We start from the raw sequence: 26,605 nt of genomic DNA on the forward strand, positions 1-26,605 counted from the left end.
GAGCACACCCACCTCTGCCGTGCCTTCTGGTGTGCGTGTGGAGAGATGCTGTCCTGATGTAAAAAAACTGGCAGTGTCACCGCCTGTCCCCCTGAGACATGCATCATGGCCACAAACCAGGTGCAACCATTAAGGCTGCTGTAAAATGAGCTCTTCATTCCACTCACATCGCACTAGCGAAGGAGCAATATCCTGAGCAGGCTTCAGTCCGAGGACAAAGCCATTGGCGCTACGCTTGCTGTCTTGCCAGCAAAGAGACACAGTGCAGGACAGACAGACAGAGCAACAAGAGAGGAAAGACTTCCGAGGAAGCTAAGGCTGTGAATAAGTAGCACGATCCCGCAGCAGTCCGGGAGGAGCAGCCTGGGACGAGCGGGGCATGCTGCAACCCAGAGGGACTGCAGAAATCCACCTGGGATTAGCTGAGAGGGATGGAGCTACTAACCAGCATCTCTGAGAGGTCACAGAGAACGGGTCAGATTTCCCAAGACCAGAAGATGACGCATGTTATCTGCCTTTAAAAATAAAACTCAGGGAAAACCACTGAAACACATCAATAAGCCATCTAGATGAATGCAGGCAGAAAATAACATGGGATAGGAACTGTCTGACATGGGCTGGGACCTCTGTGGTGGGTGGAAAGGAGCAGATGGGACCCATCTCGACATAGCAAGGCTTCCACGTTACCTAGCAGGAGATGCTCCCCGGTGTCCGTGGGCTCTGCTGAGACCCCTGCGGGGCCAGGCTGCCTCCCGCAGCACGGGGTACGCCTGCTCAGTCTGCTGAGTCGAACTCTGATAAGTGGGAAGTCACAACGTCTTTGGAGAGCAAGGTTTGAACTCAAAATGGTGTCAGGGAATTGAAGACAGAGCTGGAACTATTGCAAGAGGCAATCTGTCAAGGACTAGGGAACAGTGCCGAGCTCAAAAATAATCAAATGAGTAAAATAACCCCAAGAATTAGGAAATTCTTCAGAGGAGAATCTGACAGCAGAAGTGAAACCCAAACTCAAGGGGAGGGGGCAGCACCAGGCTGGGGGGGGAGGTTCTGATGTCCCCTCCGAAGTTTGTAGGCATGTCCCTGTGGTGACATGGGTGAAACCAGGGGAAGCCTGTTAGACGGCCACAAAAACATTCACAACTGCAGCAAACACAGCCTTTGATGGAAGCTTAAAACAAATGGATCTGCTTAGTCTCAGGAGAGAGGACCGAGAGGAGACACAATAGTGGCCCCCAAAAATGGCGGGGGAAATGGGAAAGGGCTGGTGCCAGAGCTGGACAGAGTGGGAAGGATGGCCTGCACCAGGCTCCGCTTGAGGAGCACCCCTGCACGGGAACACGTGGCACAGACAGAGCTGCCCCAGGACCCCCAAAAACAAGCACCCAGAGAAGAGCAGGGGGCGCATCTGCAGCCTGCCCCGCGCGCCCGCAGCCCCTGGCTCGGAGGGCTGGGATGCAGAACCCCGGCCGAGTGCTGGAGAGCCAAGCCGTGCCCTGCAGCCCACTGCTCCGGCTGGCTTGACACGGGCACTGCCAGCGCCGAGCTATCACTTTTCAGCTGGAAATAGCACCGGCATGAGCCCTCAGTCGGGGAGCAGAGCACTTGTGAGTCCAGACTGCGGTTAGCTGTCAAAGACAACTAAAAAAAGATATTCCGCACATAGAGGGTTTTTTTCCCCTTTTTTTTTTGGCGTTTTTGTGTTGGGTTTTTTTTTCTTCCAAGGATTAAATCAACTCAACGGCCCCCTTTACAACTTCCCTTTTGATGTGTTCAGACTCATTAAAGTTTCATTTCTTTCTCTGCTGTCCCCGGGGGAGGAAGGGGAGTGTACACAAAAGTTTACTTCAGAAGCGGGGTCGGCAGCTGCAGCAGCAGCTGCTGTTGCTGTGGGACAAGCGGAGCCTCGCCGGCCCCCGCGTCATGCCCAAATCCCTCGGCAAAACACATCCCCCCGCAGCCGCCCCGCTCCCACCGCGGCCCCAGCACCATGCCGGCACAACGCTCCCGCCACTGTTTTTGCAGGATGCGTGCCCAGGGTCACACGCCACCAAGGGAGCACGCCCGAGCTGAGAAGCTCCTGCAAACCCCACGAGCTTTCGGGTCCGACCCTGCAATTTTTGGGTCCCACCCTGCAATTTTCTGGGTCCCTTCCCAAGCTCCAAGTTCCCCCCACCGGCAGCACCAGCTTTTCCCCCACGGCATCGGCCGCTGCCCGGGGATAATCCCCTGCACACAGCGAATGGGCAGCAGCTCCCCCACGTTATTTTTTGCTTGAGCAGCTGTTTAAGTGTCTATTTTAAAACTCAGTTCCCTATTTTAAAACAGCTAATGAGACACCGATCTAGGCCAATAGACGTCGTCTCTACAAGGTCTGGGAGATGCCTGTTTATTCGCTGGGCTCCCTTTCCCAAGCCCCAGATCTCAGCATGCCCATCACGTTTCCAATATACACAAACCGCTTACATGGTAAAGAGGGAAGTTTTTAATTTAAGGGCCAGCTCCCGCACTCCTGCCATGAAATACCAGTGGTACAGCCACGCGCTTCTAGGCAGAGATGCACCAACCAGCCAGGCAGAGCCTGACATTCCAGGTGGTTTTCGGCTGGTACTTTTTTTATCTTCCCTTTGACTTTTATCAGGTCTTTTTTAAAATTCCCCAACTAAGAGCAAACAAGGAGCTGGCCTGCCTGGCACAGCTCCTTGCTGCCGCCTGAGAAAAGCTGGGCACACAGAGAGGGACTTTAAGAAAGCAGCTGCCCATGGCAGGGTGCATCCCCTTCCCGTGCTCTCTGAGATGATGTGCACCCCAGCGAGGCCGAGGGGACCCCGCAGAGGGGACACCGCTCGCTTACCTGACCACGGGCTCGGGGATGGCCTCGGCACTCGCTGGCACCTGGACGCCCTTCTCCCACTCCTGCCTCCAGGGATCGGCCAGGACGTAGTACTCGTCAGGGCTCAGCTGGAAGGAGTCGGGGATCTTCATGGCCGTTATCAGATCCGTACGGAAAACCTGCACCGGAAAAAAATAAATAAATTCATCCAACAGGCAGAGTGAAGGGGTCTGGCACAGCCTGGGGGCACGAGCACCCAGGGGGGTGCCCTGGGTAAACGGTCCCCAAGGGAGAGCGCAGCAGGTGCCTCTGTCCCCAGTGGTATGGCATCAGGGCATTGTTTAATGTCACCTACAGGGTGAGGGTTGTGCAGGAGAGCACGACGTGCAGGTAGGGGCTCCCCTGCTTGGCCACGCAGCGCCAGGAGCCCCAGCCCTAGCAGCTACAGCCCCTCTGAGGTCCCTGAGACAGGGCAGACATGAAATCCAGCTGCAGGGTGCAAGCTCGGCCAGGACACGGGCTGAAAATTGGTATTAAACTAAAGAAACAGGCTGCTTTCTCTTAGGGGATGGATGTTTTCAGCATAGCCAATATGTACTCCAAATGCCAAGGGATGTATAGCACTGGGCTTCTCCACATTCAACCTTACCAGGGCAAATGATGGTCTTGACATAAATGAAGCTGTGCGAAACACAAAGCCATCTCATTGCCCCGAGCACCTTCATGTCCCCATCACACCACCTCACTGCCCTGAGCGGGGACAGCCAAGTGCTGAGGGTACCCACCAGGCCTTGATGGCTCCACTGGTGATTGCACACCCAGAAGCAAAATAAAGTCAGGCTGGGTTATGTTAGAGCTGGAAAACCCCAACTAAAAGATGATCTAGGTGCCTGCTTACACACCCACAGCCAAAGACACGGAGATTTTTCCTGACTCAATAAACCTCCTGTGAGATCACTCTGAACCCCTCCTCTATGAAAATCCTCCGGCCCCGTGGACAGTGAATGGGCTCGTCCTCCATCTCACTTCTGGCCCTGCAGAGTTTTCCTCCAGTATACTACGATGAAAAACTCATTCCAAAAAAATCCCTCACGGTAAATAAGGTTTTCCTTCCAGAGGGTTGCCTGACAGCAATGATTCGAGCAATCCTGCCTCTTGCAGCACAAAAATAACTTGTAAATGAAAATGGATGATTTCTCCTCTCTACCATCTGCTATTAGCTGAAATAATAACTGGCGGTGCCAGCAATCATGCCTGGACACCATCTCACTCCATCCACTCCATCCCCGTTACTCCTGCGAGGCAGGGATGGATCAGGTGCGTTCTTCAGACACCGTTTAATCTGTTCGCAAAGTCTATTCTCCAAATGAGTATTGCTTTGTCAGAACCACAATAAGTAAGATGATATGGTTTTACATTTTCGATACAAAGATAACACGCTTTGCGGAGTATCTGGGAAGCCAAATCAGCCGAGATGCAGGAAACTAGACATTAACTAAGACCGCTGAGACCAGTATTTAGGTCAGTTTGTTTAATCCTCAGAGTCTCAGCTGCTAACCCAATTAGAGTTAAATACAATACAAACAACCTTTTCTATGTTGGGACCTCTTTGAATTTTACCGGCACCTTCCTCCTGGTGATGCATCTGCTTGCAGACATTTCTGATTACGTCTATATAAACCTGATTTGAGTTGGCCAGACATAGTCTTAGCGCATCCTTCAACAAACATAATTAACAGCCTACATATTACAGTCAGAATTAAGCTCAGTTTGAGAAAGATCAGGTTCCTTTAAGTCTCTGTGTGCTACAAATGCGTGGTTAGAGATGCCACAGTAACCTTTTAATATGCTGCGAGTGTGAGAAATCCAAAAAAAAAAGATAGATAGATGTTAATTAAACATGAGAAGGGATATGCGAAATAGCATTGTCCTTCCAGTGCTGTGTCTCTGCATATCAAAATAAGTGAAGTAACGCTGCTGCGGCTTGTTTTCTAAAACACGGTGTAGAAATACACGTTCTTGACACACCGGCACTGCCAGGGTCACAACTTGAGCAACAGCATCTCTGCAACCCAGTTCAAGATGAGGACAATGAAAGCCCGAGCGTGCCTCCCCACCTCAGACCGCTCTGCTTTGGTGGACGAGATACTCCCCTGTGCCTGGACCACATGCGGGTGAGGGCAGCACCCAGGGCCAGTGCCAGCTCCCTGCTCCAGCCACCAGCCCTGGGGCAGGAGCGTTGCAGCACTTCGACACTGCTCGGTTTGCACAGGTGTTACAGAAAACACCAGCTTTGGAGACGCTCGCCCTCGGGGTCTGTGGGCAAGGCCAGGTAGGAATGGTTTTCAAAGGTGCTGGCACCCAGCTGGTTTTCAAAACTCCTCAGGCTGCACCCTGCTGACAAGTAAGTGCCCTCTACCTCCCTCACCACCCACTCAGTCAGCTCCTGAGGACATCCCCCTCAGCTCTGCGGGGTGCAGGAGCATTGCATCCCTCTTTCATGGCATGCAGGAACACCCAGCTGCTCCAGACAGGTGCCGGCACAGTGCTGGCAGCGCAGGCAGGGCCCCGGCAGCAGCGCAGGGCACAGGTACACTCATGCTCCCGCTGCGGGGACACGGCCGGGCAGCCAGAGCAGAAGCAGCGATGGGGGACATGGCACTGCCCTTTCCAAGGCAACCAGCCCTCGGAAGGGTCCAGCCATGTCATTAACCTGCCCTGAGAGGTATCCCCCCCTCCCTGGGATGCTGGCACCCCCACAGCAGTGCCCTTTCCAGAGCCTTACCCAAACAAGGATCCCCACTTTCTTTTGCAAAGTCAGCACCAGGTGACAGCTTGAGAGGTGACAGGCCCCATCGCTTCGAGGTAACACCAGATTTATGTCAATCCTGGCCCATCACCTTCCTCCTGCCAATGAAGAGGCAGATGGAGGATCCTGCAGCGCATCAAGCAACCAGCCCAGGGAGGAGCTGGCAGTGCTGCTGGGGAGCCCCGGTGCCCCCCAGGGCTGCCATCCACGGGTCGCAAATCAAACAGCTCCAGCTGATTCTCGTGTCAGAAACTAAGCACACTTTGCTTTGTTTATAGCTATTACTCAGAAAATCTCTTTAGTGCTCCCAGTTGTTTGCTGGGGTCATGGCTTCAGCGGTCCAGGCGCTCCAGCAGCTGGCCGTGCACCCCACGCCACTCACCGCCGCTCTGAACCAGCAGGACCAGCCTCATCAATGCTTCGCAACATCCTCAGCAGATGCAAAACCCTCCGGCAAACTGCCGCGCCTACCTCGCAGGCTCTGTGCTGGAAAATGCAGCAATGGGATCAGCCCTCGGTGTAATTTCTCCCCTCTGCATGATGCAGATCCCAGGCTTGTGTTTTCCTGCATTAAGTCTTCCCCAAATTCATCCCTTCTGGCTTTTCAGCTCACATCAGCATAGAAGATTAGTTTTAATTTTAAGCCAAATAAGCACGATTGTATCTATTTCCCTGAAGATGATAAGGCACATCGCAGGCTGGATTTGCAATCTCACTACTTCATTTATTTAGTCCTTCTTGGAAAACAGATAAGCTCGCCCATCCAAAGGCAGCATGCACGCCCGCACTTTATCACAGCAACGCCTCTGTCTTTTCATGAAGAACTGGAAATGCTCAAATTATTAACTATCAAAGCAGAATACTTTAAAAATGATAGAACGGCACAGAAATTGTAAAGGAAAGCAGATCAGTTGTCTGGAAATCTCCCAACAGCTAATACACTCAAATTGTAATCTAAATGTCTTTTTGTTTTGAATTGTCTGGGATTAGGGTTGGGAAAAGACTCAATTATTCTACTCAAACTCTTCTGAATTATTTATGAAAACCAAATAAAGGATAAATTGGGCACTGATGAACTGAGGACCTGGCGGGGAAGAGAAAGTTGGGTACCAGAAAACAAGCAATTCTCCCTCAATAGGAGTGTTTACTCTTTCTCCCCGTCCGCAGGAGCTGACAAATTGTCTCGGCAGCTCAGCTGCCCCGCTCCCCCCGCCACCACCGCAGCCTGGCCAGGCGCTGCCCTCCCCTCCCAGCCCGGCAGCGGGATCCAGTTTATTGCCTATCGATCTGCCGGCAATGGGGAAGGCCAAACCGACACGCTCACTTTATTACCTCTGCTCGCTCAGGAACTGCAGGCAGGTTTCAGCAACGCCTGGAGATGCATCGCCCCGATGGCCAGGGGCCAGGCTCGCCCCGTGCTAGCATCAGCTTTGAAGGTGGGGGCAGAGAATGTGAAATTGCAAAATCCCAAGATATTTTTGCCTTCGTATTTCCAAGCAAGAGGGACCGAGAGTCAGGGTCGGAGTGCTTGCGCAGCCTCAGACCCCAGGCAGAAGAAAAGCACATGGAGAAAACCTCCTTCTTGGTCCCTGCTGATCCCACAGCCACACAGGTGAGCAAAGAAGAGTGTTTCACAGCAGGGCAGGGCGAGGAAAAGGCAAAAAGAAGGGAGGTGCCCAACATTCCCCTGGGAATTGCAGCAGGGAGGCAGACGCAGCTACTCCTGCCAGGGGCTGCAGCTCTTGCTCCCCATCACCAGCCCCGGGCACCCACGGCAGGACCACCCCTGCACCCCACTACGGGTCCCAGTGCACCCACCACCACCTTCCTGCAGATTACAACACGCAAAATGTGGATATTAGGAGTGAGAAGTAATAAAAACACTCCTGAAGGTACTGTTCCTCGGCACGGCATACCCCACGAGGCAGCAGCGGCAAACCAAGTCCTGTACGAAAGCAGCGATCGATGCAGCAGCTCCCATCGCCTCCTCTGCCGCTGCCACTCCCCAGCCTCACGTCTCCCATCGGCCTCACGTCTTACTTCCCAGACGGCTTTCCCTGCTCACACCTGTGTCGCTCCTACATGAGGCAGCAGGTTAATTCCCGGTGTGATCACACCGACCTCACGCCATGGAGCAGGCTCTACCAGAGCATCCCAAGGAGGACACTGACCTCCCCCAGCAGCTCAGGCCACCAGCACAGGGGTCCTGCTGCTCCAGCTGTCCCACCAGCCATCTGGAGAAGCTGTCTGATCACACACACAACCCAGCCAGATCTTTTTGTGTAGGAAACAACTTCTAGGCAATTACTGCTCCCTGGACCAAAGAACCACTGGGCAGCCAGACTCGAGCTCACCCCTCCTGTCCCAGCACCACCACTGCCACCCTGGTCCTGCGGATCCAGCCGCTCTGGGTCAGCTCCACTTCCAAGGTCTGCAAGCCTTTAAGTTACCCTCGGCACTCACACCTCATCGGCCAGGCAAGGCTGTATTACCCAACTCTACTATCTCCCCATCCTTTCAGCCCACCAGTTTGTGGTGTTGGACTGATTACCTCCCCGGGACAGCCCGTCCCAGTGGTCCAGGAATGCGAAAAGTCACTGGGACACCAAAGCCATTACATTCCCCAATGATACATCAGTATTTTTTATTATTTCTGTAATTTGCTGTTGTGAAGCAAAAGCTGTATCAATTTCATCTCTCTCTCAAAAAAAAAAACCAAACCAAAAAAACCCCCAGCTAATTAAATAGAACACATCATCAGATTTTCACATCCTAATGCTTTACTTGGGTCCAGCCTGGTGCGGGAAGGATGCTCCTGTGGTTATGGCAGAGACCTGCAAGGCAGGGGCTCGATTCAGCTCCTCTCTGAGCTGCACTGCCTTGAACACCGAACATCGGCCGCTCCGCCTTGCTGAGGGTCTGCTGCCTCACCCTTCGGATGCAGCCCTGCAGCCGCTCCCTGCACCCTGAGGCAGCTGCGAGGCACCTCTGGGAGCTCTCACATGGACCAGCACCAATTCACCGAACATCTGGACAACCTCAGAGAGAAACACTGGCCCCTGGGAGGAGACGCCCCGGCACACAGTGCCTTGCCATGACGGGAAGAGCGATGGGCATGCCATGGAGCATCACAAACGCTGCGCTCCCATCCCTCCCTGAGCAAAGGGCTCTCAGGCTGTGCCGCTCTGCAGCAGTGTTCCTGTTGTTCCTCCTCCTCCGCCTCTCCCCGCAGCCGACCAGCCCCTCTCCCAGCCTCTCCCCCTCTCCATGCAATCCTCCTTATCGGTTCCCTCCAGGTTCTTTGACTCACTCACAAACCCCTCTAATAAAGTGGCCGGGCGATCTCACCGCCATTCAGCTCCCGCTTTACATGCTCCGTCAAGACCTCTGCTTTTCAAGTGACTGCGCCGCGGGTCTGAGCCCGCCACTTACCCCCCCAGCCCCACACACCGACCCAAAACCACCAAACTCGGATCCCGTGGCGATGACTTTTCGCTCCTACGAAACCAGCTCCTGGGTGAGAGCCAAAAAGCCGTATCTGTTTTGGGCTTTAAATCAAAACGAATAGAAACACTCGTCTAGCGCTGGTTTTAATTAGCTTTTCAAACAGCAGCCGGCCCAGGGATTGCCACAGAGGATCCGGCACAGACGCTCGCACCTGGCGAGGCCTCGGCATCGCCCAACGGGGGTGCTCATCGGGGCTGCGGGCCCCAGGCGCCTGCTGCAACCCAGCCCAGGTGAACACCAGCTCGGAAGGAACCAGACAGCTCAGGCAAACACAGATGGGCTCCAGCAGGCCGGGTCCCCACGCACCCAGCGTTCCGAGCCAGCGGGAATTGTGTTACACATTTTCCCCTGCATCCGCACCCAGCTGACCTTGGAGCTCTCAGACCTTCCTCCTGGGGCAGAGGGACAAGCTCCGTCCCGCCTCCCAGTCCCGGGATGGGATGCACTTTTTCTTACACGCAGTAACAGCTGTACCCCTGGAAAGTTTTAGCAGAAAAAAACCCTTTGCAAAGCACTCCACACTGCAAAGCACCGCTATGAAACAGAAGAGAAATGAAGCTCATCGTTCAAAACTAAGCACATGCTGGGAAGCACAACGTGCTCACTGGGAAAGGGTGGACAGGAGCGATGGGAAGGGACTGGCCACAGCCTGCATCTGAAATCACACATTTGCATCTGTCCCCTCCTATGACCCAACAAATCTGCAATCCTTCCCCGATGCCCTCACACCCGCAGCAGCGATGCAGGACCTCGCACAGACGACCTCTCTGTAGCGCAGGCAACACCGAAGGACGGGCAGCAGCAGGTCACCGCACCAAGGATGCGGGAGTGCTTTTTGACACCGAGATAACAGGTTTTCTTTAGATTTTAGCCCAACACACCTTTTTTCCCTGCCTGGCTGCAGTCCTGGCAGCCATGTCCCATGTACCCCCCTGGCCATAACCCCCTTGCTCCATTCACACACGGACCAGGGGTCTCCGACTGCCTCGGCTGCATGGCTCCCCCCTCATTTCCAGCCACTGCTATTAGCCCTTCGCTCTCTCAAGCATAAAATTGTTTGTTGTAGCTCATGAGTCACAAGGATTTTTAGAGAAAGAGAAAACAACGGGAACAATGGGAGCCCTGGGAATACTTTTTGGTTGTACAAACTGTCTTCATATCAGCTTGAGCCGGCACCTCCATGGGTGCAGCCCTCGGCTGCCCAGCCCCACTCCCCTCCACCCCCCCCCAGCCCTATTTCCCTGCCATTATATCACATTTTTCTAGCCCCTTCTGAAATGAGACGAGCGGTGACATTCAGTAGCAAGGCTCTGAAACTCGGCAATGCCTAGTGTGCATTTGTAAGCAGTGACATTATCTGCCTGTGGGGAAAAAAATACTTACTCTTATGTTCATTTGGGAGCCAGCCTGCTATCTCTTCATCTAGTCTTGTTTCCTCTTGAAATGCTGAATGTTAAAGATTCAATGAACAACAGAATTTAAAATAGGAACAAGAAGCATTTTTGTCTGGCCCTTCTCAGCCTTCAGAAGACAATAGTATTAATCTGTTATCCCCATGTCAGCTTGGGAAAAGTGACAAAGCCACTGCAGTCAAACCTTTCAACAGAGACGGATTTTCTCCCTATCCAGCCCAGTAGAAGCATGTCCAGTCTTGCCTGGCCATACTCATAAAAGCCCTTCTTCGAGCACCGAGGGCCCAAGGACTAAATTCGCATTGCACTGGCCATTATATACCTATCACAGGGAAAAAAACAGGATCTAATGCACCAAGAATGACTTTTTAGAAGGGAAACGACAAGCGTGTTTGTTAAAAGGGTTAAATCCCTACAAAGAGATATAAAAAGACATCTTTCAAAACTCGGAAGTAGTATCTAAACAAGGCAAGCGGAAAATAATGTAAATTGTATAAATTTGTGGTTTCCCCTTCATCTTGAACCCTGCCTGCAGCTGCGGTGCCCTCGCCTCCAGAAGGTCCAGGCCGAAGGAGAAGGGCGATGAGGATGTCCGGGGAGACCAGCAGCACCCGCAGGAGAGCTGAGACTGCGCAGGGCTCCTCAGCTCAGCAAAGGGATGGCTGCAGGGGTGTGAGGCAGGTGGTTTGCACAAAAAAAGCAGGGTTTCTCCCCTGGCCCAGCAATATACTCCAGCAGCACAAGTCCCTGCAGGGTCGTGTTTTGGAGCCTAAGAGCTAATGACTAACACAGCGGCTACGGCAGTGACTCAGAGGCAGCATCCGAGGGAGTCCCCGGGCCGCTGATGGCTGGGAGCTGGCAGATAGAACCGGTGACTATCATTACACACTTGCCTTGTTCTTCTGTTCTCTCCTCAGACACTGACAACTGTTCGCTGTCAGGAACAGGAGAGAGGGCTTGATGACTGCAGTCTAACCAGCGAGGCTTGTGCTCAGATCCCCAGCAGCCCTATAGCCGGGGGCAGGATTGCACTAATGTGCCACTAAAAGAAGCAGAAACCTGTACTCAGGCACATCCTATTCCCCGCTGCAGACTCAGCATCCAAGACAGGCAGGACCTGAGCGAGCATCCCCCTCGCCCCAGCTCCCGGGGCAGGGAGGGCTACCAGCATCCACTCGCAGGGCTCCTTGGCCAGTGGCACCCAGGGGTGGGTACTGGCCACCACACTCTGTCTGAGGCCAGGTTCAGCAACAAACCAGCTCTAATGAGATTAATTAAAATGACCAGACTGGTAGGCCGCTATCACTGCAGATGCAAGAAGCTGCTGGCAGCTGCCCACATCCATCCTCTGCCTACAGGCAAGGGCAGGGCAAAAGAGCCATGCCCCTGCCTGGGGCTCCATCAGCATCGCACCGGGGCTCTGCCTGGAGGTCTCTGCCACCCATGCGTGGGGCAAGGGAGGACAACTGTCACCTCCGCAAGGGAGGCAGCCGAGACGGGGGCCTGGTGCCTGGGACATGTCGCGAAAAGAGCTTGGGCAGAGCCCCGTGACAGGCACGGATAAATATAATCACCCTCCCTGGCAATGGCCCCCTTCGCGGATGTTTACAAACAGCTCAGTACTTTTCCATGTTAAGAAGCTTGTTTTTCCAGATGCCTTGTATAGGGTGGTTTTTAATGTGTATAGTTAATCCCTTCTCACAGAGTCTTTCATAATAAACATCACCCCCTGACCTGGCTAATAACTATGTAACACTAATGGTTTTGATTTTTTTTATCTCCTGCTCAGGTTGTCAGGGGGAATGCAGACAGCAGCTCGCGGAAAACCAGGGACACGACTTTGAGAGGGGCAGGAGAGCTCGGCGGTTCTCCATGCACACAAACCCCTCAGCTCCCCCCACCCATCCTCCAGCGTTGCTGCCCCTCAGGATGAGCCCAGACCCTCTGCACCCAGGCAGCAACTCAGCTCTTGATAAAGTTACAAGCCATACATAAACCTGGAGATTGGCGTTTTAAAGGGCTTGTCCTGCCCCAGAACATTTGGGGCAGACTGCTGGGGGGGGGGGCGGTTAAACATTAGATAATACATTCACCATGCTCCCCCCTGTTACCCTCCTGTGGTTTCCATCCTCCGTGGGATAGCAAGGAGAAAGTACTTCCCTGCTCCATGTGAAGTAGTTTGACAGAGGCTGGGTTTACATTTTACACTACTCAGTACTTGCTCCAGTGGGCCACGACATCCATCCCAGCCTGTGCCTGAAATCCTCCAGAGCTCCTGCGAGAAATCCCTGAGGACATGCCGAACCCTGCAGCGTTTGGCAGGCAGGACCCCACACATGGACCAGACGGATGCTCGCCGTAAAAGCACAAGTTGGGTCTCTCATGGAAAAGTTTGGAGGACAGTGTCATAGAGGAAATCCATAAACCAGCGCTCACTGGAGTGACCTCCAAACCATGACTGTTCCCCACTACAGGTCTCGGACCTGCCGTGCGGGGCAACCCCACGTCCAGCCCCAGGGGCACACTCGGCTGACCCTCGGGTCTCACCTGGAGCCGAACTGAAGCAGACCTGGCTGCCAGCAGGAGCCCTGGTAAGGGGAGCGAAGCGGAGGTCTGCACCGCTCTCGTCTGCTCGGGCTCCCACCACGCTTCTGTATAAGATGGTTTGTCAGCTTGAGAATCCTGGCCAAACTCCAGCTTGAGTAATTGCACATCGCCTCCAAAATTCCCCTGGAGTTTCAGTTCAGACAGGCCACCGAGGTTCACTTTCTGTCCCAACAGTTGCTAAGCCGGGCACTCTCAAGCCTTTGCTCCACTTTATTCGTTCCAGAGCTACATTTTGCTGAGAACTGTCCTCTGGGCGTAATGGAGCATGACGCAGAGGGACGAGCCTGGCCTCCTTGGGCCCCACGTTTGATGTCTCCCTGGGTGCTGTGGACTAAGATCTAGTTTTCACTCCAGCTGTTGTGCAGCAGCAAAACTTGGAGCCAGGTCTGACCATCCTTCACAAAGTGCCAACGCATTTTCACTTGAAGTCTTGAGCTTATACCCAGTGACTTCACTAGCAGCCAGGTAAACTCCTAGCTGGGTGATAAACTAATTCATAGCAAGGACAAAAGCATGTCTGTACCAGTGGTGCAGACAGAGGTGTCCCAACACAGGCTCCCTGGGAGGAGGGTTCTACTGGGCAGCAGAATGGCACGTATGGCACTGTTGGTGATGCACGAGTCAGATCCTCGTGCATGTGGCCAGCTCTAACGCCAGGCATCTCTGTGGGACTCCTGAAGGCACCCACGCAGCTAAGGTGGTGCCTTTATGGACACATCGGGCACAGGGACGGGCAGTTATTTCAGAGAGGGGGTAACAGTGTCCCAGGAGGAGGAGATGCCCTAAATGCTTCATATATTTAATGGAGGATACAGCTCACAGAATACAGCCCCTCCCCCACTTCGAGAGAACACATCTATAACAAAAAAATGACATTACCAGCCCTAAAGTGCAACTTCCCAACAGCCCTGTCAGCAGCCAGTGCCACCTGCACCCCTGGTTCTTTGCTCTCTGGAGTGCTTCCAATCACCTCAGCTGCTAACAACAGCGTCTCAGCCCCTCTCTTTACCCAAGGCACAAACAACTTGGCCTTTCCAAGTCTCTGTCCACCACCAACACATTCGATATATCAATGTAAATCCATCAGAGTGGTAAGCACCAAGTGCAGCTGTAATTCAGGCAGTGACCACAGGAAAACCTCAAAATCTCTACTCAGCTAGATGCAAAGGGAGTATGTTAGGCTTCTGCTTACCGGGCCACAGCCTCAGAAGAGGTGATGTGGGGACTTGGGGAGGATCTTACAGCCTGCAGGTAGGCACTAGCCATGCCAGCTTCACCTGCTCCTAAACTCAGCTCTGCTTGACTTCGGAGCCTGGTCCAGAGGAAAGGGAATGTGAGAACAACGTCCCTCCAGCTTTGCTCACGCTGCTCTTGAAACAAAGATGACCACCACTAAACAGTGCAGTTGCTACAACAGCAGCTCATGCCTGGTATAGTTTCCACGCCTAGTGGAAATGTATCCGAGGTAGGCAAGGGAAAGCAGGGCACAGCATCATCCCTTCCAGCACGCTCCCGGGAACCACAGCTCCTCCTGACCTGGCCCCAGACCCTGCGGGGTGGGCAGGGGCAGTCTGGGCAATGCCCCCCAGGCTGGGCAGCACTGCCTGCACCAGCTGGCAGCCAGGGAAAACCTCCAGCAAGGTCAGTCACCAGTGGCCTCAGCTTAATGCCCTTGAGCCCCGTGACAGGAGGAAACCAACACAACATAATCTGCAACTCAGCTGTGCTGTCTCTCATTTCACGGCGCTCTTGTACCTCCCACTTATCCCCGGGGAGGAGCCTCCACGCCACCACCGCACCACCCTCCCCTGGCACCAGCACCACCCCTGTGCCATCAACAAACAGGCACCCAGGCAGGCACCCAAACCAGGGAGCCTCAAGACGCAGCCACCCCAACGCCACAGGACCTCCCAATGCCACCCAACTCAACCTCTTCCCCCTTGCATCAATCAGCAGGGATGGAGCGGGCACAGGACCCCCCACCCTTCATCAGTGATGCCCGCCAGGTCCCTGCCAGCTGGGCTGGGGCTCTGCAGCGTGCGCTCGGGCTCCTCGGGGGATGCCCTGCCCTGGCACCCACTGCCCGCAGCCAGCCATGGGCACGCCGGTCCCCGTTGCACCCGAGCGAGCACGACCCTGGGGGGAAAACTCTCCTTTGGCAAAAGCCTAAAAGCCCACGTACCTCAGAGGGCTTCTTCTCCTTCTGCCGTGACCAGGTGGACTTGGTATTCGGAATTTTGGAGCATCTGGAGGCGGACGTGGCGTGACCTGCAATGAGGCAACAGAGACAGGTTACCTGGAAAAAGGATGAAGGTTTTTCTGTATCTTTGTCACCAGCCCCACTGCCACTGCTACAGCCTCCACCAACACCGTGGGTCAACGCTAAGAGGCAACAATACCTTGACATGGCATTACTTTCATGCACATCTCAGGGTACTTCACCAAAATAGACTAACATCACTCTCCTGCTGCTATGGATGATGAAACAGAGGCCTCTGACATTTAAAAACATTGTTTTGAAATGCAGACACAGAAATGAGAAACCCAAAGTCATGAGTAAGAAGAGCTTCTAAAAGGAAATGAGCCAGGGCTCCCTCCTGGAATTAGGAATCTATTGGGATCAGGAATTAAGGAGATAAGACTAAACGTTTTCTAACAAGGATGCTTAAAGACAAGCTGCTGAACTGCTCGAGGACTTCAGACCCCATGGTCAAAAATATTCACCAAATTGGGTAAACCTCCTCTGCTCATGCCAGGACTAATAATTTCCACGCCTGTCTGCAGCTCAGCATCTAGTGGGAACCACCCAACAGGACACATCAAGCGAATGCACTTAACACTTTTCAGTAGTAAGAGAGCATCTGCTTTGGGATTTGGGATTACTTTACTCTGGGAATATTACAAACGGACTCTCAGCATTCCATCTGGAGCACTGTCATCACCACCGCTACTGCCTCCACAAGGCAAGGGCAGCCTGAATTGTGCTGGGCTCATTATGTTATTGATCTTTATTTCCAACCCATATGTGTTACTATCACTTAAAAAAAAGCTCTATGTATTTGGTAATAATAAATAATAAGCTAATTACTGGCATCTTTTTATAATAAGATCTTCTAAATTGCAGGACCCCTCCAGATTCCACTATATAAAAATCCTTTTGCAGACATGCAACAAATTAACTATCAACAGGCTTATTTAATGATTTTATCCTTGGATCGCTAAATAGGAAGAAACAACACTTCCACATAAGCAACTGCCAAACACAATGGAGCCGTGCACGCAAGGACTTCAGGAGGACCCCTGGCCAGGAGCCAAGCCGGGACAAGGGACCGGGGCTGTCTGGGCTGTGGTACCACCGCAGTGGGAGATGTCCCTCCCTCCACCAGCTCAGGCAACTGAGTTTTGCTGTAGTTCACCCTGCACTCTTTGCTTGCGAAACCCACTGTCTTGCACTTCCTAAACTGAAGACCAGATCCGATGGCACCCGTCGTTCCCAGAGGACAGCTGTTCTTCTGACTGCAGTGCCAGGCTGGATGTCATTAAGGTGGGCTCCACAGGAAATTTTTTTTTTTTTGTTACCATTTTGGTACGTAACAGGACTGCATAGGCAAAGCCCACAGCAGAAGTTCCCATGCTGCAGCCACTGGGAAATGCCGCTTTACTGGGCGAGCTGCTCTCAGCACTGCAGCAGCAGCCCCACAGCGTGTCCTGAGCGATGGAGTCCCTAACTCCCACCTTGCCCCCTCCTCCCAAGCTACAACGTGGTGCAACAACTACGGAGACTTAGATAACATGCCGCTACCATCCTTTCCTGGCGGAGGCATAAAAAAGAAGGTCATCACTTTCTTTACAATTATCCTGCAGGAGAGCATTTGTCAACAGCTTAGATACCACCTGCAGCATAAATATCCAAGCCCAATAGAGATAAGGCCACGTTGTTTAGTACCATGATTAAAGATGCCTTACCCCCGAAAGGCAGAGAAGCCAGCTAGTGCGGCTCGGCTGGGTAAGCCTTTGAGCATCTGGGGATTAGGAGACGGGAAGTTTGGAGCACAGCTTCCAAAACAAACCCCTTTCTGAGATAGAGATGTTTTATTTTACAAGAAACAAGTTGGTGTTGACAGAGCCTGAAACACTTTCTGTAGGCACGGCTCAGCCCCCGACCCCCCCGGGCTCCGGCAGGACGGGGGTCCCCTCTGGCAGCCAAACAGCAGGTTCCTGTCGGTGGTAGCGGTGCAAACTCCACTCACGCTGACAATTTTTTTGGCTAAAGCTGTGGGAACGGCAGCCAAACCCAGCAAGATCAGCCTTTCCATAACCCCCTGTAATCTCCCCATCATCCTGTTAGGAAAAGGCCCAGAAGTTTAGTGTCTTTAGCAAAGTCCCTTTCGTTCTCGGATATCCAGCAGCCAGATCCTGTAAAGTGTGGAGAGCAAATTCCTAGCACAGCCCAGATGAAATTACTGTGACATTCGTAAGAAACCAAGAGCAACTAGTAAGAAACTCCGGAGCCCAGACAAGGGATTAGACTAGTGCCTTGAGGGTACTGAACGCTACGGCACTGCGGTATGTCTGCAGTGGGTGAAACCCTGGAATCAGTGGGAGAGGAAAGCGCTCTATTTATAGCCAAAATGCAGCACATTTGCACATGTTTATCGTTGAGCACATGCTTCTGTGCTTTCCTGAATGAGGATGAAGTGAGGTAGATGTTGAAAAGCAAGCGTGGGCTTGCAAGCTTTGCCGGCTTGCGCCTCATCCCTTTTCCCACATCACTCTTCAGCTCGCAAGAAAGGAACAAGGTGGCTCCGGTTTTATCCTGACTCCAGCAAGAACTTCCCCTTTACCCAGTACAACTCAATCAAGAGTTAACTAGTCTAGGCTGCAGCTCCCAGGAAAGGGCAACTTGTCTACAAAGGGTGCTTGCTTTGTTAGCAGCTTTACAATCGGCAGCCCTCCCTCGCCCAGACTCCTCACACGAGGGAGACACTCTCATCAGTTAAGAGGAGCCACAGCCGAGCGTTTAAATTGGTATCAGCTTGTTGCTGCATTTCTGACAAACCCAGCCCGGCACACAATTCATTGTGCAGAGACTTCCCAGTAAACGCAGTATCTTCCGCTCTTTGCAAAGTAATTATTCAAGCGTTTTCCCTGCTGGAGGTGAATCTCATTCAAAGCCTTGAATTAAAGGTCTTACTGTCAGTGGTGTCTGAGTTATCACTGCTGATCGAGTACTTGCGTCGTTTTTCTTCCATCTGTAACAAAAGAAATTGAACATTACACTTAATGTCCAGGAAACTCAACTCAGCACCAAATCACTGTTATTCTGAATATCCGCACACCGTGTTATCCCAGCCCCAGCCTCACCACAGGCAACTACCCAGAGGCTTAATAAAAGGAAGAAAACAGTCCTCATAAGGCTTTTTTTTCCTAAAACTTTAAGGGTGTCAAGCATCTCTCCACTAGCTTTCCCCACTCCTAGGAGGTACAGCCAGTACACTCTGATCACTCAGCTTCAGTGGCAACCTGCCCATGCAGGACTGGTGACCAAATGGCTCTCCCTCTGCAAGAGCATCGCCACAGGAGGATGCCCCACCATGGACCGCGGTGCTGTTGGACAGGACAAAAGACATCCTGTGAACCACCCATCTGGGCTGCAAATTTGAGCAGCGCACAGACAGAAGCATGGAAACTACGCACACTCTCAGTATGTCTGCAGGGGGAACTCCGAGCATCCCCAAGCTGCAGAGGACCCCTGTGTACAATCAGCCTGGGGTTTTACCCTCTGACTCATCTTCCCACTCGGGCAGTAGCTGCTTCTTTTAAGACTTCTGCTGTATATGTCACACGCGCGCCAGCCAAGCCTGAAGCACGCTTCCCATCACCCAGAGCTGCTCTGCTTGTGCCAACACAGCCGGGCAGCCCCCCACCGGCACCACAGCTCCCGGCGGGGCCAGCGAGCGGCTTCTGCACAGCTGCTGTGACTTCTCCATCCTCTCAGAGACAAAACCACAGCAGCGGGTACCACTGCACCGATCAGGACAGGAGACCCACTTCAACCTAAACTGCTGATTTGCACTGTGACCATGAACAAGCCACAGAACCACTTGAAATCAGCAGGTCCCCCTGAACTCGCCCCTCAGGAACCCAGCGCTCAGAGCTGGAAGTCAAGCACCTGTACCAGCAGATGCTTAAAAAAAAAAAAGGCGGCAGAACCAAAAGAAAAAAAAAAAGAGAATTAAACTTTTGAAGACCCCAGTTTACCAGTGTGTCTGGTGGACGATCAATGTGGCCCCCAGTACAGGGCTTGGGGAGCTCTGGATGGGAAGGGCTACCCATGTACCTGACATCTACCCAGCAGGCTGTGAGCTAAAACACACCCACAGAAAACAATGTGATCGCGTGGAAGTCTCCCTAGCACCTTCCGAGATACTCTGTAAGAATCTAAGGGTGTTAACATAGCACACACACTACTGCTGCTGCAAACGATTAAGCGGGAATGATAATAAAACACTGGTTTTGTACGGTTCAGTCACAGCAGGTACTAGCAGCCCGCAGACTGGATAGCAGGCTAGAGCATGCCACTTCCCCCCAAAGAACAGGAAAAGTTCCACATAAGCATATAAAACCCTTGCAATGCCTGTATTTTACAATATATGTGCTATGTTTTATCACACCATTATAAGGGATAATACTGCAAAGTACCATAAACATTTTAGCTATCAGTGTTGTGGCAAGGCATTGCCCTGTCAAACATGACTTAAAACATTCCTTGAGAATATGGCAATATCAATACTTTCCCCCAGTGATTCCAGGGGAAACAGATGTTATTAGACCAGCCTTGTTCCAAGTAGCCATTAGATTTTGCTCGAGGAAAATGATATTGAAGACAGCTCTAACTGCAGTTTACTTACTTTTAGTGGAAATTCTACCTGAACCTTTTAAACTGGCTCCTACTGGTTTGAAGTGACAAACAAGCTTTCGCAGCACAAAGCCAGAGTTATGCTTTTATTGATTCTGGAGTTCCTAGTCACAGAGATTAAAGAAGCCAAAGCCAATGGGGAAAAGAAACACCGGAGCTGAAGCAAAGGAATGCTACTGATAGCCAGTGAGACTTCCAGTGTCTTCCATCCTTGCCTTTACAGCAAGACATCACTACCCTTCCAAGGGAGGGAGAAAAAGCCGTATGATTAATGCACAGCACAGGTGTCAGGATGCCGGGACTGGTTTTGGCTCAGATATGTATGTAAGAAAATGCACTGATCATCCCTTTAATTGAACTTTGTCCCTGCATCCTGCCTCCATCCTACACCTACCCACACAATACACTCCTAGGCGCTTGCTCTATGAAAGCATGAATTCACATACAGAAGTGGTTCACAGTGCAGGTAAATAGTGGCTCTACCTCAGTAAATCATTTTGCCACTGTCTGGCAGGATCCAAGACAGCATCCTCTGAATCAAACTGCATTACATTGCTCTGAATGAAATTCTAGCTTGAGCAAAGTACGGACATCTGCACACAGCAGCACCGCAAGGCAATCACTGCCTGGGTAGGGAAAGGCACACAGCAGCCCACAGGTACACAGGAGCAAAATCTGGGGCCAAAACCTCAGGGCTCAACCAGGCCCTGTCAGAAATCAACTTGCAGGCAGCGCTAAGATGATGCTGTTTTCCGAGGGACTCATATTCTTGAGCAGCCAAACAGTAGTAAACCCCACGGTACTTAAAGAGGAATTTACTGTAGAAGAAGGGTTATTGGGCCATTTCCCCATCTGGAGCACAGGGTTATAAAATCTGATGGTGGCTGGGCGAGCCATGGGCTCCCCACACCCCTCCAGCAACCAGCGGGCGGGGGACCCATTGCCTCCATCCCTCTCACTGCCAGGGCTGGAGCTCCTCGCAAGGAGCGAGGTCTCAGAAGCAATCCAGTTGGTGTACTTAAGCAACTTAAAAAGTCTCCACAAAATACAGTCTCTGCTCCCAAATTAATCTTCTGTTTACATTAGAAGCTAATTTCACCTTTAACTGACCCATTCCCTGCATGGCATCGTTACTAAAGTCATAAACAAATACCAAAAAAATTTGTAATTCTTTGAAAAGGTCGCTGTTAGGTCAAACTTGGCCCAAAATCTAACTTTTACAGAGCCAGAAACCAAGAGAAAGGTTTCTATGTATGCTTGCTTAAAAAATTCAAACAGAAACAGATGTGGGTTTCTTTTATAAACAAATGAACATCCCCCTGAAGTGTCTGCAACTCAAATCCACAGGCATAGCCCTGCTCTAATGCCTGGAAACCCAAAAACGGAATGGCTTGCAAACTAGCACATGTTCAGCATTGCCTTTGTTCAAGCTGAGAAAGGCAGATAAATGCTAAACCAAGGAAGATGAGGGCCCAGCATCAGCCTAAACAAATGTAAATCACTAGGGCCCAGGACAAATTAGCCACAGGACTGGCGGTAAAATTGAGATGATGGCCTCAGGCTGTCTGATGCTGCCTCACAGCAGGGGAAGGCTGAAGAAGAGCTTTTGGAGATGCAATTTTGCCCAGCCCATGCAACCTGGGAGAAGTGAAGGCAGCAGCACCCATCGCACACAGAGGTGCATGTGCCCTGACCCTGCGCTCCTGTCCCACCTGGGCACTGCTCCCTGGGCAGCCCCACACTCCCACGCACACTAAACTGAAATGCCTCATCCAGCCTTCCACCAGCAAACAACTCCTCCACCATCCCTGTGCTCTGGGGAATCCGCTGATGCTTCCCAGCTCCCCACAAACTCTTCCTTACATCAAGTCCACGTGGGATTCAAAGCTCGGAGTGGCATCACAGCACCCTGCGCAGGGGCTGTTTGCAAGGATGAACCATTCTGGACCTTGGCAAGCAAACTAGAGAAATTCATACATGCCCACACTCACTGCTTCCACAGGGAAGAGGCAGAGAAACCTGCATAAGTTGCAGTAAAAAGAAAAAGTATTTGGTCATCACCTCTTCCCAGCGCCCACCCGCACGTTAAGGGATGCGCCGCGCTCGGTCCCCCTGCGCCGTCACCTCTGACGCCGTGACAGTTGAGCAACACCGGCTGAATTATGCGCTCTGTTTGCGAGCTGCAATGAGACTGCAGAAAAACCACTTCCCTGTTTGTTCTTCCAGCACAGAAATCGGAACACAAACAGAAAATAGTGCCCCCAGCGGCACGCACACCGCTCCGGCCAGCCCGGACCCCGCTGCCAGGCACCCCCGCTGCCAGGCACCCCCGCGGCCAGGCACCCCCGCTGCCATCGCCCGTGCCCAGGCGGGTGACGTGGGGTCGAGGGGCTGCTCTCGACGGTTCCCCTCCGCGTTATCTATTTGCTCTGTCTAGGAATACCAGCCCGTTGTTAGAAAGTTGAATAAGGAGGGTGGAGGGCTGGAAGGTCCCAGCCTCTACACCGCAGGACGGCTGTCCTGGTCGGATCGCCGTTTCTCATTAACAATAGTGGAGTCACGCGCTGCTATAGGAGGCTCTGAGAGAGCAGCAGCATCCCCCACCGCAGGCACAGCCCCAATTCCACCGTAACAGAAGAACAAACTTTTTGACCGAAGGATGCGCGTCGGCAGTGCCAACAGACCGTCGGCAGACCTTGGTGCACAGCCCTTCACACCTCGGGGGAAGCCACGCTGCTCCTTTCCGAACCTCCCTGGTAACCCTGCAAAGTGTAAACGCAGAAAGGCGCGATGCTGGTACCCAGGAACGCTCGTTTTCTGGGCAGCGGGAGCCTGTCCCCGCCAGCCGGGGCTCACCTGCCCCTCCGCAGCCTGCCGTCAGCTCCAGCCTCTCCAGCACCAGCCCCGGTGCCCAGGTGAGGAGCGAGCCATGCCTCTGCTGGAGCAGCTCTGCTTGCTGCCTCGGCTCCCTGGGGCAAAATTTCATCTCATTTAAATTTAAAACAAAACAAGCCCTGGTTTACTTCCTGTGCTTTGCCTTCTTCCACATCTACATGGGGATTTTTTTTCTTTGCTCTTCACATTTATAACTTCGCTTGCCTCTTCTGACTTGTTACCCTCTAATTATCCATTTTTTTTTCTTCAGCAAGCCCAGGCAGAGCACAGGTAATCGCAAAGGTTACTGCATTCGGGGCCACCCCTGCCCTCAGGCAAGGAGGGAGCAGGCAGGGACACCGGGCAAGGGCAGGGACACCGGGCAAGGGCTGGGACACCGGGCAAGGGCTGGGACACCGGGCACGGCTCCTCGCCGGCAGCCGGCTGCCCCATCCTGCAAGTCTCTGAGCATCCGCAACTCAGAGGAAAATCAACAGGAGCTATGGGCACTCCAAGCCCTGTACCAAATTCCCAGGGTAAGGCAAATTCCCAGGGAAAGGCAAAGTGCAGATCTCATTCCAAACGCCTCCGCCTGAGGACCACCTAGCCACCAACTTTCAGAACTTGGTGGCAAACGCTTTAAATGAATCGCATCTCCCTGCCTACAGACCTCACGTGCACCCTCCCATCCTTCCCTCCAAGCCTTCATTTTTGGACATCTCCCTCAATTTTCCTAGGAAAAACAAATTTAACCTTTGATTTAACCTTTCTGCCAGCTATTTTTACTTCTATCTCAAGCTTATTTTAACCTCAGTAGCCAATAAATGCTTAAAGGTCAAACACCATTCCCAAGAGCCGGGCTCCCTACCCCTGGGAGAAAGGCTGAGATTACTGATTTTTTTCGTTTAATGTTTGTTCCCCCCAAGCAAGATCCCCTCTTAGCTATGTCCCAGCGGTGGGAGGGTCCAGGCTCAAACCCATAAGTAAACAATTTTCACTGTGGGTGCTCTGAGGAGCTGGGAGTTTTCCTTGGGAATGCCATCCTTCCTACTCAAAAAGCGCTCAAGATGTGCAGGTATGACGATATATATATATATACATTAAATTTTTTTTGTTATTGTTATTTTTTCCCTCCCGATTGCACCCGGGGCTGACACCCAGCAGCCCCCCACCCCCACCCCCCCCCGCCGCCTTTGCGGCGCTCCCCAAGTTGCCGGCCGGTGCCTGCAGCCCCCGCGGGGGGCGGCGGGGGGGCCCGGCAGGTGGGGCGCTGCCAGCCCCGCCGCCCCCCGCCGCTCGGCAGGTGGGGAAGGGGCGCGGAGGGACGGAGGGGAGGCCGGGGACCGGGAGCCGCCCCGCGGGACCCCCGGCAGGGCCGTGCGCCGGGGGATGCTGCAGGGGAGCGGGGCCGCCTGCCGAGGCTGCCGAGCGCGGGGAGCGGGCGGCGGGGAAAGCCCCGCGGCGCGGCGGCCGGGAGCGGGGGGAAGGAGGGAGCGGGGGGAGGGCAGGCGGGAGCCGGCAGCCGCCACGCCCCCGGGCACCGCCATCCCGGCCCCGCGCAGCGCTCCGCGCCCGCGGCCCCGCCGCTCCACGGGCCCGGCCCCGCGGCAGCGCAGCGCGGGCGCGCAGCCCCGCACCCCGCGGACACCCCCCCCGGGGCCGCGCATCGCCCCGCGGAGACGCGGTGCGTGCGTGTGTGTGTGCCCCCCCCCCCCCCCCCCCGCGGGCAGGGCGCGCAGCAGCCTCTGCCGCAGTCATTAATTCGGGAAATAAAACGGCGAAGCGGCGAGGCGACCCTTTAAAAGTTCTTGTTTACATTCCCGCTGCCTCCCTCGTACACTTTAAAACAAGAGTGACCAACATGCGCAATCCACCCCTGGAAATGCTGCACATCCCCCGCCTCGCAGCCGGGGGGTGGGGGGGGGGGAGGGAGGGAGGGAGGGAGGGAGGAAAAATAAAAAAATAAAAAAAAAATTAAAAAAATAAATAAATACGAGCAAAGCAGGGGGAGCTGCAAAATAACCATCCGCTGCAAAATAAGCCCGTTCCCGACGCCAGCCCCGCCGAGCCTTTACCTTTGCCAGGAGAGTGTCCTCCAAGAGTTGAGCCTGTCTCTCGGGTGACGGGCGGGAGGAGGCGGGGGGCGGGGGATGCTCCCGCAGTCCCCGGCCGGGAGAGCCCCCTCGCCGGCTCAATCCGGTGTCATTGCCGGGGCCGCGCCGCCCGGGCCCTCCTCAGGAGCGCCCGCCCGGCAACTCCATGGCTGCGGCCCCGCTCCCAGCCGAGATGGCCGCTCCGCGGCGGCCGGGCGAGCCCTGCCCGCCTGTTTCTCTTTCTTTTTCACCCCGCACTTCCTCAGGCTCTGCTCGCCCCGCCGCCGCTCGGGCTCCGGCAGGGAGGCGGGGAAGCGACTTTCGGAGCGGGGACGGATAATGGTGGCGGCGCTTCCCCCCCCCCCCCCAACACACACACACCCCTCCCGCCCCAAATCTTCAATTTCTCCCCCTCCTGCGCCTTCCCCCGCGGCCGGGCGCAGCGGCAGGGCCAGGTGCGGGCAGCGCGGGTCCCATCCCGGGCCGCGCCGCCGCCGCCCGCCCGTCACCCCCCCGCCGGCCGCCGGGGCCCCATGGCGCTGCCCGGAGCCCCGCACGCCCGCCGGCCCCGCAGGCGTCCCGCCGGCCCTGCACACGCACACACACCCGCACACACACACACACTCCCGCCCGCCCCTCCGCCCCCCCGGCTCCGCGCTCCGCACAGGCGTACACGGGGCGGCTTCTGCAACCTTAAAAAAAAAAAAAAAAAAAAAAAAAAGCTTATACTTAAAAAAAAAAAACCACACCACACACACACACACAACCTTTTGGCGCCATATTAATGACGTACTTAAAATTTGCCATTTCTCCTGCGTCAAGAAGACGGTTCTTGCCCATCGCGGAGCGGAGCCGCTCCCCCCCCGCGTAGCAAACTTCCGCGGCTGCGGGGCGGGCCGCCGGCGTGGGAATCGCCGGGGAGGGCCGCGGTGCCTCCGCGCTGCTCCGCGGGCCGCGCCGGAGACGCGCAGCGCCCGCGGAAAGGCGAGCAGCGGCGGGGCTGGGGATGCGGCTGCAGCCGCAACCCCCCCGGGGGGAGGTGGCGCCCCCCCCCCCCCGGAAAAAAAACAAACCCCAAAAACCCCAACTTTGCAGAGTTTCCGCGGGGAGGACCGGAGCGGCCCCTCCCGCTCCGGGGTGACCCCTCTGTGCCCCTCGGGGATGCCTGGGCTCAGGGCTGCCCCTTGCCAGCTGCTTCCCACCATTAAAACCAGCAAGAGTGCAGCTGTCAAGACAGAAGTGCTTTCTTAAATTAAAATAATACTCATAACGGGGTGGAGCGGTCCATACAACATAACATCTTCCCAAACTCCTGTGCACCCTATGGTAAAAGAAATTGCAGGAGTTGCCTTGCACTGTTTTAAACCATTGCGGCAGAAGGTGAAAATTCAGGTGCAAGAGAGTCCTTCAACCCCAATCCGCCATCATCTCTTCAACTTGTTATGCTGGTCAGCTCTAAGTGTGAGTTACCGGTTGTTGAAAACCATTGGGACCACTGCTAGAGCCACTCAGACACTCCCTGCCGTACATCCCTGTTCTGGCTCCTCATAATTT

The 26,605-nt window shown here is 53.9% G+C and overlaps 1 protein-coding gene across 4 annotated transcripts in view; it reads right to left on the minus strand.

The window, feature by feature from the left end:
* JADE2 (jade family PHD finger 2) overlaps positions 1 to 25,974 on the minus strand; it is an 84,036-nt gene extending 58,062 nt beyond the window's left edge. For 2 of the 4 annotated variants that reach the window (XM_055811706.1, XM_013303513.3), the window contains exons 1-4: positions 25,034 to 25,675; positions 18,360 to 18,417; positions 15,348 to 15,433; positions 2,852 to 3,009 (exon numbers count right to left, since the gene is read on the minus strand). In XM_055811706.1, the coding sequence (XP_055667681.1) occupies positions 2,852 to 3,009; positions 15,348 to 15,433; positions 18,360 to 18,417 (302 nt within the window). In that variant the 5' untranslated portion in view covers positions 25,034 to 25,675. Of the gene's footprint in view, positions 1 to 2,851; positions 3,010 to 15,347; positions 15,434 to 18,359; positions 18,418 to 25,033; positions 25,676 to 25,844 lie in introns of those variants that run through there. The other 2 variants (XM_055811705.1, XM_005242758.4) reach the window with 2 other exon arrangements.
* Between the last annotated feature and the right edge of the window lie 631 nt (positions 25,975 to 26,605).

The sequence above is a fragment of the Falco peregrinus genome, chromosome 8 (assembly GCF_023634155.1).
Source record: "Falco peregrinus isolate bFalPer1 chromosome 8, bFalPer1.pri, whole genome shotgun sequence".
In the NCBI taxonomy this organism is placed as follows: domain Eukaryota; kingdom Metazoa; phylum Chordata; class Aves; order Falconiformes; family Falconidae; genus Falco; species Falco peregrinus.